Source organism: Danio aesculapii, chromosome 16, assembly GCF_903798145.1.
Source record: "Danio aesculapii chromosome 16, fDanAes4.1, whole genome shotgun sequence".
Taxonomy (NCBI): Eukaryota; Metazoa; Chordata; class Actinopteri; order Cypriniformes; family Danionidae; genus Danio; species Danio aesculapii.
This window is the reverse complement of record NC_079450.1, coordinates 29,143,603-29,162,501: the sequence shown is the minus strand read 5'-3', so window position 1 is coordinate 29,162,501 and position 18,899 is coordinate 29,143,603. Positions and strand designations below refer to the sequence as shown.

The 18,899-nt window shown below is 35.0% G+C and overlaps 1 protein-coding gene across 1 annotated transcript in view; it reads left to right on the top strand.

Annotated features, from left to right (window-relative positions):
• Positions 1–18,899, top strand: part of galnt1 (UDP-N-acetyl-alpha-D-galactosamine:polypeptide N-acetylgalactosaminyltransferase 1) — a 216,068-nt gene that overhangs the window by 161,868 nt on the left and 35,301 nt on the right. The window contains exon 6 of the mRNA XM_056474779.1: positions 17,497–17,704. Within this exon, the coding sequence (XP_056330754.1) occupies positions 17,497–17,704 (208 nt within the window). The remainder of the gene's footprint in view (positions 1–17,496; positions 17,705–18,899) is intronic.

The window sequence follows — 18,899 nt, the reverse complement described above, 5'->3', positions numbered from 1 at the left end:
CTGAACTGATTTTCTGCCGTTTGTCTTTGCTCTGGCCACTATCAGCTACTCGTACACACACACTCAACACGGTCAATTTTCAAAATAGTTCAGCTTTTGCCACTGTGTAGATTAATACTGAATGTGTGTCGTTGTTATTACTTGGGGTTAGGGTTAAGAGTTGAGTAAAATACCGGTTGTGTAACTGCATTGCTTTATTGCATTCCTGCATTGGGCTCTCACATACTCTGTGCTACTTCATAACTGTGGGCGTTTTTCTCTGCTTCGCGTTGAACCCAGTCGACCAATCACAATAGACTGGGTCATTGAACCAATCACAGCAGATATACGTCATGCTAAGGAGGGGTTTGGGAACAAATAAATCGCTGAAGAAATCATATGGGAGTCATTGTGATAGTAAGGTGAAAATAAATGCAAGACAATGAAAGTGTTTTTGGACCTCACATGCATATCAGCCTGGTCGTTGGAGACCCCCAAAACCAAAATATGACCTTTTAAAATGCAAAATAGGGGCTCTTTAACATAATTCCTTCATGTTGTCCCAACAAAAATCGATTGTGTGGAACCCAGCATTTTTTTTTACATTTCATTACAATCATGCTATTTTAAAGGTTCTAAGTTGTATTTGATTCTGTTTTTACATTTACATGATTTTTAGATGTCATCCAACCACACTTAAAGTTAACTAATAAATTAATCATCTCCAGCAAACCACTAAATGTTGTTATGCCTAAATTCACTTGGCGCATTGAAAACTATTGATTTAATTAGATTTATGTGTATTTGTTTTGTTAGATCTAGACCAAATTGAATTTTAATATCTGCCATCTATCATTGAAAATGCAATTTTCTATTAAATAATTATTGTAACAATGAAAAAGTCCAAAGGCTTTCTTCAAACATCTAGCTCTCTCATATACTATGCATCTCATCCATTGTAGTTGAAATGATATTAACCTCTAAATGATATATACATTAGTCTATTGAGGCTAACGCCTTACTCTAAAACTCATTAAAATGTCAAAACGACTCGTTTCAAACGATGAATCAAATTATCATGCGCATTTCTACTGCTCTGCAGGGAATCCTGGGATTTTGATTTAGCTGGTGTCGTACTTATTAGCGTAATTATTCAATTCAGGTGCAGAGAGACTTGCGCTTGATTGTACCATTATTATTTTTTTCTTTCATAGCTCTGATTCTTTTGTCCTGACTAATGCTGAGGCAGTGATACGACCAGAGGAAAATAACATTCGCACTATATTTGCTTTTAATGAGTCTGCAAGTTTAATTAAACCATTAAAATATGAGGAACATTTTATAATGGGAAGGGGAAAACACTACACTTAATTGTTTGGCAAAATTGCAAACTATAGCTTCTCGCAGAATTTTGGCTTTATTTTACAATGCCAAAAATCTTATTTAAAAAACTAAAACGCTGACATTAAATAATGCCATGCTGGCTACATTTTAAGATATCCAATATGCTTAGAAAAAGTACATAGCGTACTGTAACATCAAAATTTCTGATTTAAGGGTGAGGATATCAATTTGACTTTTGGCCTCTGCTTTATGTTCATCAGGAGTAACAATTTAGTTTAACTACTAATTCTCACTATTATCTAGTGGCTTATTTTATGCGTATTATTAAGATGTTGGTTGTTTATTTGTACTTAGAATGTACAAGCAGCAAATTAGGAGTTTATTGAGCTAAAATGTGTAGTTAATTGTTTGTTTATAGTGAGAATCTTAAAATAAAGTTTGACCGTAAAAAGATAATAAGCTGAAACTGTGAATAATGTTTACCTGACATAAATAATTTGCCTAATTAAAATGAAGAACTCCTACACTGAATGTTATTAGGTAAAATGCACTCTTGCAGTAAATTAAATCAATATTTATTTAATTAATGTAATTAATATTTAATAAAAAAAATGTCAAAATAATGTGGAGACAATTTTATGATAAGCCTTAAAGGCAGAATGTATACACCCTCATGTTTTTCCCCAAACTGTGGCTTTGTTTTGTTTTTTTGTTAAACACAAAATAAGAAATTTTAATGAATATTAAAAAAATAATATCTACATTTTTAATGAATATAGACATCAACAAAAACAAGTAATTTCTCAGCATACCTTACGTTATGTTCCAGGAAAAAACATTTTAAAAAAAATGAAGGTGAGAAAAGGATTTTCATTTTTTGCTGAACCACACTACAATCCAATAAAAGTGTAATGACAGTGGAAAGTTCTTCTAGTGATTCTACTGATAATGCGCAAATTAAAGAACACAGACACAGCATCTCATTTCCATAATGACCAACGTAATCTACCAAGCGCAGCACAAATTACAGTGGCAAGCAAGCAGAGCAGATGATGATAAGATGCGTGTAATCTACTGTACTTACAACGCAGGTGCAAAATTGGTTAAGACAAGCTTATTTCTGAAGCTTTTTAAAAATGTTTAAATGTTCACTGTGTGTTAATTGTAACAGTCTTAAGTGTCAGTCTGTTAACCCCAAAAGAGGGTAAATTAACCCTCAAAATAGTAAATTTGCCCCAAAGCAGCAAAATTGCATTGCAATAGCTATGTTTCCATACACATATTAGAAAACAAGATTTTAGTTTAAAAAACCTACATGTACTAGCACCATACTGCATTTATACACTCCATCAAGGGCACTTACTGTAGATGTGCTGATCGGTTACTTTTGGCTGTTCCTCGCACAAGGTTAAAAACTTTTACAGTGGTTGCTCCAAAACTTTGAAATAATTTAGCATCTCCATGTTAGTCAGGTATGTTTTTAAATCTAGACTTAAAACTAATATCTACTCTTTGGCTACTATTCCTACTCATAGTACCATAGTCTTACATTTAAATTATGTTTAGTCATTAAGCCGACGCTTTTATCCAAAGCGACTTACAATTGAGAAGACATTCAGTGATTCAACTAGAAGAGGCAATAAACACAACAAGTGCTAATTATACAAATGAACTCGTACTGATCAGAGAAATAAGTGCTGGAGTTAGGAGGGAGCTGGGGGTGTTTTTTCAATTTAGAGAGAGAGAAGAATGTTTCTACAGGTAGTTTGTTGTGGATAAAGGCTAAAGTATAATTAAACTTGACAAGTGAAGTTTCATAAACTAATTTCGAGAGGAGCACGTGATATGATTGAGCACGTCTAGCCACTCATCTGTAATCAGTAATAATTCAATCAGAGTGATCCTAGTTTACTGTTAATGGATTATTTTCTTCCTACTGTTCTATCTTCTTTTGGAAGAATCCCCCTTCCACCCCATCTCCTCCTTTTCCTCCCTTTTCTAAAGGGGGAGCTCTCGAGACCTACCTGATCTCGGATCTCCTGATATGCTTATCGACCGGGCGGGAGCCCTGGGCTCAAATATCTCCCAGCTCAGGGTTCTCTCCTGGGACAGCATGCCAAACCAACTTTATACTCCAAGCATATCTAAGTGGGAACTCTTGAAAAGAGAGTTATAGAAATGTATTGTATTGTATTTTAAAGCTGCAGTAAAAGAAAGCACAGCTATGACTTAGTAACAACCTCTGCATGAACATATGACAGTTGAGCTGAGTAATTTGTGACGATTCAGCAGTCTACACGTGTTTGTTAAACCATACGCATCAAATTTCATAATAAACATGATAAATTAACAAAAGATGTTACTAAACATACCTTATGCCTCTTCTCTTCGGAGTGGAGAGGAATAAATGTGTAATCTGTAAATCTTTCATTTTGCATCCTGATTTGAAACATGTCTTATGGTGTCGTTGCTCAGTAAAGCACAGTGAACAGTTTGGGGCTCGTGTTTTCAAAATAAAAGTCCCACACACTGTACATAGTAAGTGAAATACATGCTTAAAATAACAAATGGAGGAAAATGATCACTGTTGTATCACTAGAAAACGTTTGGCTTATCAAATGCAGCCTGAGGTGTGCATAATAATGATCTCAGTGCTTTTTTTATGATCTCAGAGCTGCATATGAGTCAGTGTGCTATTGATGATGCGACTGCTCGTCAGGTCCGGATGAATGACCTAAAGTAGGCATACATGCAAATGAGGAGGGCATGTCTTGTGAATCTAATCACAGATTGTTTTGTTTTCTGATTGGCCCGTTGTTAACCGGGGTTGTACCCTCGTGGAATTGACATGACAGTGGTGTCTGACGCTCACAGTATACCCATTTCCATATACTGATCTTTTAATATTCTACTATGCCTTGGTATACCCAAATTTTAATTATAGAGCACCTTTAAAGTGCTTTATGAATAAACATTGACTTGACTTCACTTGACCTTTTTTATTTTTGTGAATATCGCATAAAAAGATACTTAAACTTGGAAACGCCCATACATTTTGAAAATGTGTATGAAAGTAGGATAATCTTTTTTATGCATTAAGAAATAAAATGTGCAAAAACTAACATGAAAACACATTTAGCCAATAAATTACAGCATGCGCATAAACAAAAAGTCATGTGATTTTGTTTTAACAGATCATATGATGATAATGGGAGCAATGGGACGGCATTAAGGCTAGTTTATTTTTCTGTCGAATGATCGTTGTTACCCACAGCACATGACTTCCGCTTAGTCTTGCATTTATACTTCTACATTAGTTTTGTGTTCGCTTCCGAAATGCTAGCTGACAGCGGGGTTTTCTCTGTCGAGTTTCTTCGCCGGTGTTGTTTACTTTACTGCGAAGGCTGTGCCAGACCATATGGGTGCTCTATAAATTAGCCTTTAATGGAAAAAACAGTGAATTGACCACATTTCACAACATCTGGCTGGTTTTAGTCATTCTGAAATGTCTTAGCCCAAGTCTTTCATTAAAGTGCTTCAGTATTATTGCCTCCCAGAATTGTCTTTAGCGGCTGTGCTCCCAAAGAGCAGTTTCACATCTCCAAAAGCCACTGTGCTTTTGCTGCATTTTGTCACCATCTACTGTGTAATTTATTTATATTTATATTTATTATATTTAAAAAAGACTGACAGTGGCTTCTAACTCGCATCTTTGAATGGAAACATAGCTATTGATATATTTTCTTGAGAGATGAGAGTCAAGTGTTCTTGCACATGCAGTTCCATTTTCACCAGCAACTCTGAGTGAGCGCAGAGGTCAGGAGTGTTACAGCTGACTGTAGAAATGTGTCAGGCAGGCCTCACGTTAGCACTGGTCCCAATGGCAGCTGCTCTCGAGTGGCTCTGACCTCTGCGTTTATGACCTCTTTTGCCCTCCGGCATCAGTGAAAGCCCTGCATGAGTGCTCCATGTGACCCAGCTCGAGGTGGACATTCACTCACAATTGCAGACAGCTGCCAACAAAACTGCTGACAGCGCTGCCATGACGTGACATGAACATGCACACAAACTTATATAAAACACACACACACACACACACACAGCTCTGTTAGAAAACGTGCAATTTGTGTTCTTTACCGCCCACTGTTTCAAACCCATGTTGCTTTAAAAAAAGGCTGTGATTTTAACTGTAAAAAAACTGTAAAAATGGTACAGTGAAAATACATTCCTTAATATATATGGTGAATAACCAAAATTCTATAATTCCCCATATGACACTTCACCTATTTGTTTTTATTTGTTTTTGTCATTGTTGTTGACATTACTTTACACTACATTACACTACTATTAGAGTTTTATGTTGCATCTAATGTTGCTAAAGGATGTTTAATGCATTGCTTTAATTTCATGTGAGTTACCATGTTAATATTTAGTAGTTGTGTGAATGACACTCATAAGTTCTATATATGCTTCTCTACTTGTGGATTAGCTGTTTGTAAGCATTCATGTTCTAAAGTACTTATTAAACTTTATACTAACCAATAGTATACAGTTCTATTGGTTCTGATCCCCGCATGCTTTTGTTTTTGTCTCTGTGACAATGTACAGTCTACAGTGGCCGAGAGAGCTTAATGTGCTGCAATTCAAGAAAACATGTGCAATTACAAAAAAACACCAGCAAATTAAGAAAAGATCTTCATCCGTTTGACTGCACACGTGCTGCAAATCCTCACAACACATACACATTTTTTCAAAACGAGCTGCATTTTCTCACAATGAAAACAATTTACGAAAATGTAGTGCGTTTAATACATTTGTTTGCATTGTGGGAAAATGCAGCACGTTTTTGTAAATTGTTTGCGTTGTGAAAAAATGCAGCGCGTTTTATTAATTTGTTTGCATTGTGGGAAAATGTAGCGCATTTAATAAATTTGTTTCCATTGTGGGAAAATGTAGAGTGTTTAATGAATTTGTTTGCGTTGTGGGAAAATGTAGCGCATTTAATAAATTTGTTTGCATTATGAAAAAATGCAGCGCATTTTATTAATCTGTTTGCATTGTGGGAAAATGTAGTGCGTTTAATAAATTTGTTTGCATTGTGGAAAAATGCAATGCGCTTTCGTAAATTGTTTGCATTGTGATAAAATGCAGAGCGTTTTATTAATTTATTTGCGTTGTGCGAAAATGCAGTGCGTTTAATAAATTTGTTTGCGTTGTGGGAAAATGTAGTGCGTTTAATAAATTTGTTTGCGTTGTGGGAAAATGTAGTGCGTTTAATAAATTTGTTTGCAATGTGAGTATTTGCAGCATGTGTGCTATCAAACGGATTAAGTTTACTGGTGTTTTTTTGCACCATAATTGGTATAATCTTTACCATAATTACATGTGTTTTCTTAAATTGCAGCACATTAAGCTCAATTGGCCACCATAACAGTTTCTATACTGTTAAATGTTTAATACTTTATAACATTGATGTATTAATAGTAAAAATTAATACGATAATTTATTATAACAAAATAGAATTAGAAAATATTTTATATGCATATAAATGTATATACAGTATAAATGCATATCTATAAAGGTATATATAAATATATGTATATTATATTTAACATGTAAAAATAACATTTTGGCAAACACAGCTGCCATTTTTTAAAATCATAAATTAGACAGACGTATGCTGTGGATATATATTCGGCCTTGTAACTTAAGTACTACTAGTTTTTACATAACTAAGTTTTTAGGTCCAAAGTTTGGTAATTCCAGCAAAGGGCTATTACAAAAGGAATTGTACAGTGTGTGGTAGTTTAAAACATAAAACAGACTAGCTCTACAGTATATTATATCAGCAAATTGTTGTTCACTTCAAAGCTTCATTCATTGGAAACGCTGACCTTACAGTTTCAGAAGAGCACAATTTATCTGAAGGACACACTAAGAAAAACGCTTTATCCTCTATTCTCCCTTGGTCCTTTTTTTCCCGCCGTATCGATTATCTCTTTCTTTCAAGGTTTCTCTTTCTGTTATCGGATACATGGTTTGAATTTGAAGTAATGCTGCTTAGATGCATCTTTTTTCTCATTAGCAGTTTTACAGGTATGTTTATGTGTGTCTTCCTCGGGCTATTTTGAGCATGTGTGTAAGTTCTTTTCAACACTTAAATACCTATAAATACCTTTTTTTTAGTACCTTATACATATTGTCAGCTTGGAATTATAAGGTTCCATCTGCGTTCTGAATGATTTTGAGATATTGAACTTTAAAGTTTTTGCATTCCATATAGCAAACAGTATGTGTGTAACATTTGTTGTTTAAATAAAAAGTCTAAAATGTAAACAACTTATGAAAAAAAAAACATCGCATAATTTAAATAAGTTGTCATTTAATAAGAATTTGTCAACTCAATTTTGACAAAAATATCAGATTGAACCTCATAATTCTATGGTGAATATATTAATGGTTAAAATTTAATGACGTAGTATTAAGCCCATACAACAACATTATAGTATTAACGAACCGGCGTGTCACATACAGTATACAGAGTTACGCGTACACTCACTGGCCACTTTATTAGGTACACCTTACATTTATGATGTGAATCTCCCGTCCCTCCAAATCCCAAAGGTACTCAAGGATTGAGATCTGGTGACTGTGGAGGCCATTTGAGTACAGTGAACATATTGTCTGAGATGATTAGTGCTTTATCATATAAATGTAATTGGCTGATTAGAAATTTGCGTTAATGAGCAGTTAGACAGGTGTACCCAATAAAGTGGCTGGTGAGTGTACATTTAAACTGCTTCCATATCATTCTCACTAAATTCTTGTGAGACACCTTTTTTTTTTTGTCAGAAAGACAAATTCAAAATGCTCAATGATCAGAGTCCGTCAACACTTGCCAGTGTAGCTTTATACTTTATACTTACATTTTTACATGTGATCTGATCTACACTTTCCTTTTTTACAGTATGAGTGATCTATGCTCATCATCTTTGTATTTAGCACCCTGGAGATCCAGAAGTCCTGTGACTCATTCTGGTTATGCGCTAGGGTTTCCCATACTGTAAAACACCTAAAACATGGATTGTCATATGTACAGTTACTCTTATCTTTGCTTATAATTTCTGGCTGAAATCAAGTGATTGATAGACGCAGTGTAGAATTTAGCTTGAATATGAAGGATTTACAAACAGATTTTGTGTCAGCTTTAAGCTGGACTTGCCTCATTGACCAACTAAAAGCTGCTTGGTTTAAAAGTGATTTCTGGTTAAGCTGCTGCTTCATACATCAATACACTATTGACACTATCGGCCACCATCTCATGCCCATGGAATGGAACAAATTTGTCCCGATAACATGGAAAAATATAACTGGTTTATGTTTTAGTGAATTAATGCCTTCTGAATAAGTATGAAAATGTATGATTTCTATTTAAAAACTTAAAGGTAAGTCATTCCCTAACAAATAAATTACCGAGATGTGAGCAGACTGTAATAAAAAGCATGTGAATGATGTTGTACAATTTCATATGAACTAACCAGTAATGTGCCAAAATATAAAACCCCTACAAAGGACATTGAACATCTGCACTTTTATATTTTACTGAAAAAACATACAAAATGTATTATATCAATATATACTGATGAGGTTTTACAATCTCTTATGAATTAACCAGTAATGTGCCAAAATGTAAAATCCCCACAAAGTACACTGAGATTATATTGGGACATCTGTATCTTTTTACTGCGCTGTAAAATAAAATCTTGGTTGCCTTAAGTTTTTAAGCAGATTCAAATTAACCTAATGGATCCATTGAACTTATATTATGTTAAACTGACTTAAAACAACTTGCGTTACTCATAAAATTAAGTTTGAACATAATTAAATTACAATGACCTAAAAACATATGCTGTCAGAACTAATTGATCATATATTATTTTACAGTGTGAAAAACTGAACTAAAGTACAGTTGAAGTCAGAATTATTAGCCCCCTTTAAATTTTTTTTTTTTTTTATATTTCCCAAATGATGTTTAACAGAGCAAGGAAATTTTTACAGAATGTCTGATAATGTTTTTTCTTCTGGAGAAAGTCTTATTTGTTTTATTTCGGCTAGAATAACAACAGTTCTTAATTTTTTAAACACCATTTTAAGATCAAAATTATTAACCCCTTTAAGCTCATTTTTTTTCGACTGTCTACAGAACAAACCATCGTTATACAATAACTTTCCTAATTACCCGAACCTGCCTAGTTAACCTCATTAACCTAGTTAAGCCTTTAAATGTCACTTTAAGCTGTATAGAAGTGTCTTGAAAAATATCTAGTCAAATATTATTTACTGTCATCATGGCAAAGATAAAATAAATCAGTTATTAGAAATAAGTTATTAAAACTATTATGTTTAGATATGTGTTGAAAAAAATCTTCTCTCCAATAAACAGAAATTGGGGGAAAAAAATAAACAGGGGGGCTAATAATTCAATGGGGCTAATAATTCTGACTTCATCTGTAAGTCAAACAGGTTTTGAACATGAAGGTGCGATTGTTTATGTTTGGGCGAACTATCATTTTGAGATTACAGGTAGCGTTTTCGAAAATATCAAATCTGTCAAAGTCAATGGAGAGTTCCCGCCATGAAAAAGCACAGCTGGAGTAACAGTAGCCCCATCAGAATTCAGTCTGTGGGTGAGAGACTGCAGAGACGTTGACAGAGTGTTCATCCAAGAGAGCTTTGAAGCACCATTGAAGCACACGAATACAAACACGCACACACTCTCCTGTCTAACCATTGCGACATTTTGACAGATGCAAAAAAGACACATGGATGTCTTCTTTTTCTGCTCCTCGCTCTGTCACACACACACACACACACACACACACATGCGCTAGTTCATTCAGTAATAGATTGACTGCGCAGGTCACGTCCTGCATAAGAATAGCTGCCAGCCTCCCTCCTCCCTCATCTGTGCTAATCTGCCGCTCCTGTGGAGAGATAAAGACCCAAATTCTTTCTCTCATCTTCCTGCCGCTCAATTTTGTCCTCTAATGATGTCCTCTCTCGTTCTCCTCCTCTCCCTCTTTTTCTTTCCACCCACTCTCTCTTCCTCTTCTTCATTTCCACTTAAACGACTAGAGGAAAACGGCAGGATATTGATTTAGGCGTGCATAGATTTACTCGCGTGCAGCCCCAGAGTGACGAGTGTTCATTTGAGAACAACATCCATTCGACTTTAAACAACATGGAACGGAGTTCGTTATGCCTTACATTTGCATAATGTGACATATTTGTTTGTTGAGGTGGAAATATTGGTGGATGGAGCCTGTGTTATCAAGATGTCTGTGTGTGTGTAATAAAGTTAAAGAGACACTAGATCACTAGATCTAGAATACTAGGAATGCAGCGAAAGGAAAATTCTGGGTCGAAACTGAAACCGCAAATCCATTGTAGTAATTAGTTATTAATTTTTAATAAATAAAATAATTTTGTAAAACTTTTTAAATTGAATTTAATAACTCTCAGAAATAAAGGTACAAAACCTGTCATTGGGGCCGTATCTTTTCAAAAGGTTTTATCTTACAGGTAGGGATGTAACGATTCACCGTTAGTTGATTGAAAAACGATTAAAATATGTGTCGATTCAAACTGATAGAAATGTTGAACAAATCGTGATATATTGTTTGGACAGAGGGGGCGCTGTGATTACATCATGAAGAAGTTTTTGGACTGAAAGAAAAGGTTTTTCTGGTACAGAATCAGGTATTAGATTATTTTTACCCTCTCCTTTTAAAATTAGTTTATGCATATTTGAATAATTTGCTTTTTATTATCGAATATTTAAAAAGGTTCAAGATTATTTCTTCTTAAGTGTATCACACTGATTCTTATACAAATTAATTATACAATTAATATTAATTATTCACCTTCATAAGCATGTTGAACTCCTGTCTCTATCCTACTATATAATTAATAATTTTATTGTCAGTTTTTTATGCCAGTGGCCAGTCCCCTGGAGCAGAGGACCTATTGACCACCTCTTTATACACTGCTCTCTGGTTTAGGAAAGGCTTTCCTTTCCACACCATCTCAGTCCCCAGTAAAAGAGTTTTTTCATCAGGGAACATTTTAAATGAGCAATGACCTCAGCTCATGCTAGAGAACATAGATATGCTGATATTTCTTTTTTAAAATGTAAAATCTCAGCACAGTCACAGTTTTAGTTTGTCTAAAAGTTCTATAAAAGTCTTCTTTAAGTTCTATTATTCTTTTTTATTTTATGTTTTGGAATTTTTTTTTAAATAGCAATTTAGTTATGGCAGAAAATATATTATTTTGCCAAAAATGTGCAACATTTAAGAAAAAAAAAATGAAAGGGCTCTTCACCTTAAATTTGTTTCAAATTATTTTGTTAAAAAATCGTGACTAAATCGTGTTGTGAGGTTAGTATCGTGAATCGTATTGAATCGTGAGTCAGGTAAAACATTACATCCCTACTTACGGGTCCACATTGGTACTTTAAAGATAAAATTTTGTACCTTTATGGTACACTTTTGTTCCTTTACGGTACTACAAGGTACACATTTGTATATTTTAGGTATTAATATTAACCTTAAAAGGTACAAATGTGTACCCTTTTGAAAAGGTACTTTCCCGCGTTTTGTACCTGCATTTCTGAGAGTGTATACTGATACAAGCCAATCAAATAGGAAGCCAAAAAAACAGGAGCCAATAAAATAACATTGTTTTATTGACAGTAAACGAGTTGAGAGACATTGCCATGACAGTACAATAGTGCTATTGCAAGCAACAGGAATAATTACATACACTGTAACAATTTCCTGTAGAATCTATAGTAACTTACTGGCAGCAGTTCGACAGTAACTCATTGTAAATCAATTACAGCAAAATACTGTATTTAAGCACCATTTCTATTTACAGTATGGTATTTCTTTACTGTAAAATACACAGTAATTTTCAAAATGCAGTTTTAAAATAGTAACATACAGTAACATACTGCATAACTGTCCTACAGTAAAATACAGTTCATTTTACAGTAAAATACTGTGAAATTTACAAAAATCCTTAACAGTGTAGAAATGCCTTGTTGGTGCATTATTTTAGTGGAATATTGTTTTTCAGGTGAGCATGTGCGGTTCATGCATAGATAAATATGGGTTTTTGGAAAGGAATATCCACAGAGCAGAATATTGAGCTATTTGGAACTTTAACTGTGTTGTGTGTGCTCCTCTGCTTTCTTTGTTCAGCACAACAACAGTACAAACAGAACTTTGCATGACACAATGAAACAGCTGCTTTACTACAAAGTTTTTTTTTAATTTCATTACAGTTGGAGGCAGAGTGAAACCAGCACACTGGACCTTGCTGGGAAATGTGATGCAGCATTACCTTTTTTTTGGTGTCTGAAAATGATCTGCGAAAATGACATTTTTGGTTTTTGGCTGATAATTTTCAGCGGCCAAACATTCAGTGCATCCCTAATCAAAAAATAAGCTCTTTCTGGGCTGTATGTGAAACTATTTTCTGCTTCTGGAGTGTTTCTGGGGGTCGCTGGCATTAGAAATCATTGCTGTGCTCCTGCTGCCTTTGTAGTTCAGAGCGTTCTGTTCTGTTCCACATATCACACCTCAAATAAAGCATGAGAGAGCAGATAAAGCCTCTGTAGACTGTATTGCACAGACATGTCCTCCTGTCAGATCTCCTAAAGGCTTGTGATTGGATCTGTCGATGTGTGTGTTTGGCAAATGTAGGTTTTTAGTGTTTTGGACCAATTTTTTTTACTGACATTGAGATTTTATAATGGAATACCATAAACCAATATGGAGTGTTTTTTTTTATTCAATACCAAAAAATTATAACTCTTTATATTTGGTAGCTGATAACAATTATGTTGGACAGTAAAAAACTTGATGTTACTTTTTCTAAACCTGATTTATTATTTTAAAGCTTTAAAGGGGTAGTTCACCCAAAAATAAAAATTCGGTCATCATTTACTCACCCTTGTTTCAAACCTTCATGAGTGCTTTTCTTCTATTAAACACAAAAGAAGATGTTTTGAAAAATGTTGGAAACTTAAACCCATTGACTTTTATAGTATTTGATTTTCCTATGGATGTCAATTCTTACAGGTTTTCAATTTTTTCAAAATATCTTTTGTGTTTAATGAAAGAAAGAAACTAATAAAGCTTTGAAGGTGGGTAGATAGAAAGTAAGTTGTCATTTCTGCATGAACTACAGTAAAAGCATGAACTGTAGTTGTTTTTTCACTGGGAAAAACTCCCAGACTGGCAACTTATTGTCTTCCCTCTAGCATAAACTCTTTTTAAAGTTCACATCAGCTGCATACGACATGTAACATCATGTGGAAGACATCAGAGAAAACTAAGGTTGTCAAGGTCTATTTGTGGTTGTCATATCTAAAATAGCAATTGAATTTAGAGCTATAATTAGGGCTTTACTAACTGTGGATCCGGTTCAGTCTCTTGCAATAAATATCCCATGCACATTTGTGCTGTTGAAATTGATATATGCCACACATATACACACACACACAAGAACATTTTGGCATATTCAGTTTATGTTGTCATAATCGCATTGTCAGGGTTGATTGCAAGAAAGCCAGTTGCAGCAATAAACAAAACAAAATGTGTTTATTGACCGAATTGAGCACAAGTATACAGACAAAGAGATGACAAGGTCCAAACAGTAGGGGCAATAACACAGGGAAGCCAGTGGTAGGACCAAGGTGGTACCAGAATAAACAGCCAGGCAGGAGTAGGCGCAAGAGAGTTAAGTTGAGTTGACTTTATTAGTACCCATAGGTAGATTCTTTTTGCAGCAAAGTTTGGCATTTGATACAAACAATAAAAAATCACACATATACACATACAGAGTACCTTATAAAAGATTACAATTTATTCAGAGCGTCAATAAAGGATGGGACAAAGCTATTCCTGAACCGTTTTGTCCTACTAAAAGACAGTGGTCTAAACCAGAGCTAGATACCTAAAGGAAGCCACATAAACTCCAGACTGGCAGGCCAGGGAAGTTAGGACATGGGATAGAACTGAAAAAGTATTAGAGACAGGACAGCAAACAGGCAGCAATAATTGTACAATAAAATAAAACTAGCTCAAATCTAAGAATATATGAAATCAAATATATATCTTAGTAGAAAGAAAACTAGACTGACTAGGCAAAATGGATAAAACTGAAATAAAGACTTCTAGAATCTTAAAATAGAGAAATTAAACAATCAAAAAGACAATAAAATCAACTGCTAATACAAGATTGGGTCTGACAGAAAAAAATTAAACTAAAGTGGTTATGAGGATAAAAGAAAGACAAAGATTAGAACAAAATCAAGTAAACATTAGGAACAAACCACAGGAAGTAGTAGCTACAAACAATAAATAAATAAACAAGAGAACTAGAAGAACAGGCATGAGAAAACATGATGTAAGGATACAAGATAAGCAAATACAAGCTCACATAGAACGAACCAGCAAAGAAATGAGAACACACAGCACAATATATAGAACAAAGCACACGAAAGACAGGTCTAATCTAAATAATAGGGCAGAGTAACTGAAAACAAGGAGGAAAGACAAGAGGAGCACATGGCCAACACAAATGAAGGCAAAGCCATGAAAACAAGCACAGGAGAAACATTAAACACTGACAGGACAGACAAGACTGTCAGGTCAGGACCATGACACGTATAGCCATAATTTACATCAAGAATTACTGACAGAGTACACTGCCACATTGACAACAAGTATGTTGAACTCACAGTTTAATGATGATTTGTCATTCCGACAGTACTGAAATGTTCAACAGTTACTTTTGAAACATATACTGTACAGTTGAGATGTTTGCGTCCGTTGTGTGTTTTTAAATGCACAATTGATTTACAAATGTTAAAGTTTAGTCATGAAATGTACAAAAACAACTGCAAAAATATAAGTAATATATTGTTGACATATTCAAATAATCAGATAATCTAACTAATAGAAATGTAAATGCTAGCAACTTAATTGAATATCAAGCCTAAGATCATCACAACTTTGTATAACTCTTGTTTTATTGAAGAACTTGCAGTTCTGCAATACAAAACATTACTTCCAGTTATTTGACTATATTAATCATCTGAATAAATGTAAACCAAACCTTTGAGTTTCTTTCTTATGTTAAACACAAAAAAGATATTTTGAAAAATGTTGGAAACCTGTAACCATTGACTTCCATAGTATTTGTTTTACTTGCTATGTGATTACAGGTCTTCAAAACTCTTCAAAATATCTTTTTTTGTACTCAACCGAACCAAAACTGGTATTGGCCAAGTATTGAGGAAAATGATGACAGAATTTTCTTTTTTGGGTGAACTTTCCCTTTAAGAACCAATGAATATTTTATGTTTTCCATAAATGTAACTGTAAATTAGCATTGATGTTTCACAGGCATCGCCTGCATTACTCAGTCTGACCTTTATGTGCCTGAACACAGTGTGATTTTCGTGTCAGGCCATTCGCTGTCTTTTATCTAGCTTATTTGATCAAAACCGAAAGCATTGATATGGCACAGCAGTACCTGGAAGATGAGCGTTTTGTGATCATCACTGCAGCAGCTGAGGATGTGGATCCACATGAGCAGAGAGCCGTTACTGGCAGAGAGAAGCGAACCGCCCACAGCAGATGCTGATGTAGAGCAATACTTCATTAATGATTGAAGTGGGGGAAAATTGTTAAAGAAAGCTTTCCTGTGCATCACCAAGAACAAGAGCATACTCCCTCATGCGCCTTTTTAGGCAGTAAATGTTCCCCTTTGTTTAACCGTGGAGACGGCCACGTAAAAAGAGAATTTTAGGAGCAATGAAAATCATCTGACTGGAGGCATTGGCAGTTCATTAAACAAATGATCACACAGTTGGTTAGAGTTATGAATGTTGCATCACCTAATTAATATTCATGAGCCAGACTTATAAGGTTTATAATGGGCCTCTCAAAACGTTTAATGCTTTATCTTAATTCTTGGTCAAGAGATGTATTTAATGTTTGTTATTACACATGGAAGATGTCATTTTACAGGTTTTAAAGGTTACATTTGCATTAATTAATATTAAAATGAAATTAATATATTGCCCACTATTGGGTTATGGCTGGAAGGGCATCCGCTGCTTAAAACATATGCTGGAAAAGTTGGCAGTTCATACCACTGTGTTAACCCTTGATAAATAAGGGAGTAAGCTGGAGGAAAAGCGGTGGCGCAGTGGGTAGTGCTGTCGCCTCACAGCAAGAAGATCACTAGTTCAAACCTCGGCTGGGTCAGTTGGCATTTCAGTGTGGAGTTTGCATGTCCTCCCCGTGTTCGTGTAGATTTCCTCTGGGTGCTCCGGATTCTCCTACAAGTCCAAAGACATGCGCTATAGGTGAATTGGGTAAGCTAAATTGTCCGTAGTGTATGTGTGTGAATGAGCGTGTATGGGTGTTTCCCAGTGATGGGTTCCAGCTGGAAGGGCATCTGCTGTGTAAAACATGTGCTGGATGAGTTGGTGGTTTATTCCGCTGTGGCGATCCCAAATTAAAAACGGAACAAGCCGAAATGAATGAGTGAATGTACTTGTACCCACCTCCTCATTATGTTGCCTGTACAGTATATGCAGCAGTGGATTATATTAAGACATCAATTAGCATAGGTTTAAGTAAAAGGCTAATAGGTGTTTTATTTAATGGTCTGCTATTATTAATGGTCTGCCTTTATTGTTCCTAATATCAAATGAAGATAATATTTAAGTACACAAGTTGTTTATTTATTTAGTTACCTATTTAGAAAATGGCAATTGGTTTTCATTAGCTTTGTTTGAAAATCAGTGTTATTCTACCAAAAACAAATTTCTGTTCTGAAGTAAAAAGATTGCCATTATGTTGTCTAAAAATGGGAATTTTATTTGTATACAGTATATTTGAAATTTTTGTATTTTAAATTTGGAAGAAAAGTCATGTCTAATCTAATGAATGAAGCAAAATGGCATTTTCCTCACTCTCTGCACTATAACTAAACTATAACTTTTTCAAGTGATCTCTTAATTTTGTTTATAGCTGTATATTATGTCTAAGCAATATATGTATTTTATTTTTTTACCTCTGTGTGCCTCAGACTTCCTAAAGCGGCAGCTGGAGCATTATGTGCGGAAGTTGGAGGTTCCCGTGAGGGTGGTGCGAATGGAGCAGCGCTCAGGCCTCATTCGCGCTCGGTTGAAGGGGGCATCAATCTCCACAGGTCAGGTGATCACCTTTCTGGATGCCCACTGTGAGTGCACCACCGGCTGGCTCGAGCCCCTGCTCTCTCGCATCAAACTTGACAAGTAAGTACTACTGCTTTTAAAGTGCAACACTTTGTAAGATATGTACTGGATTGATAATTGTACATTTTAAGCATAAAATCTAAAACTAACTTATCTCGCCTAGAACCTAATGTTGGATATCAGTCATCTTTTCATACTTGTCACATAATCAGTGAAATCTGACTGTTGCTAAAATATGCAGAGACTTGTGTTTGAAACTAGTGCTCCTAGCTGAATCTAATAGTTTTTTATTCCAGTTTAAAAAACTGCAAAAATGACAAAAGGAGAATGTGCCTCTGTGGACAAGTGTAGCTCTGGCATCTTGCTAAGCTGCTGGTGTTCAAAAAACACAACACATCTATTGACAACAACAGAAAGGAACAAACGCTTCAGTGGACACTCACCCCAAGCCCAGAACTTTGACATTTTCACTTCTGCAGGAGGATAATTTATTAATTCTGTATTTAAATAATTTAAAATGTACAAATGTAGAAGATAATATATACAGTTGAAGACAAGATAATTGGCCCACCTGTGAAATTTAAATGTTTTTTCAAGTATTGCCCAAGTGCTGTTTAACAGTTTTAATAACTAATTTATAATGACCCATTTCTGTTGTCTTTAAACAAATGAATTGGATGTAATTGGTTGTACACTATTTAAGTGCACAGGAATGGATAAATCTCATAAAACGCATAGAAGTTTAAACCCAAAGGAAAATAAATTATTAAAAGCGCAAAATTATGTCTTACTGAAATGCAAAACAGGTTTCTATGAGAGTTAGGTTTAGGAATAGGGTTTAGTGGTTGGAAAATTTATATAACAACAATTTTTTTCTCTGGCAGGTTAGCACAAAATTGTTCAATAAATGCACAATTATTTCGGTCCTTATAGGGGAAAAAAGGTATTATTTTTCCAAAAAATGTAATGATTTTAAACAGCCTCCTGGCCATCGGGAGGAAGGAGGCGCAAAACCAACAGAATTTAAATAATTTATTAAAGAGAAAAAAACAAACAAACAGATGAAACAGTTGAACTGAAAACAAACACAACGTAAACATGTCCAGGCCTGGACCTCTCTCGTCCTCCTCTGTTGTCACTCCTCCCCTTATAATCCAAAGCTTCTCCGCGGGACTCGAGGCCGGTGTGCGCCATAGGTGCTTATCGTTCTCACTCAAGCACGAGCCTCATTTCGTTTCCCCGCCTCCTTGCCACA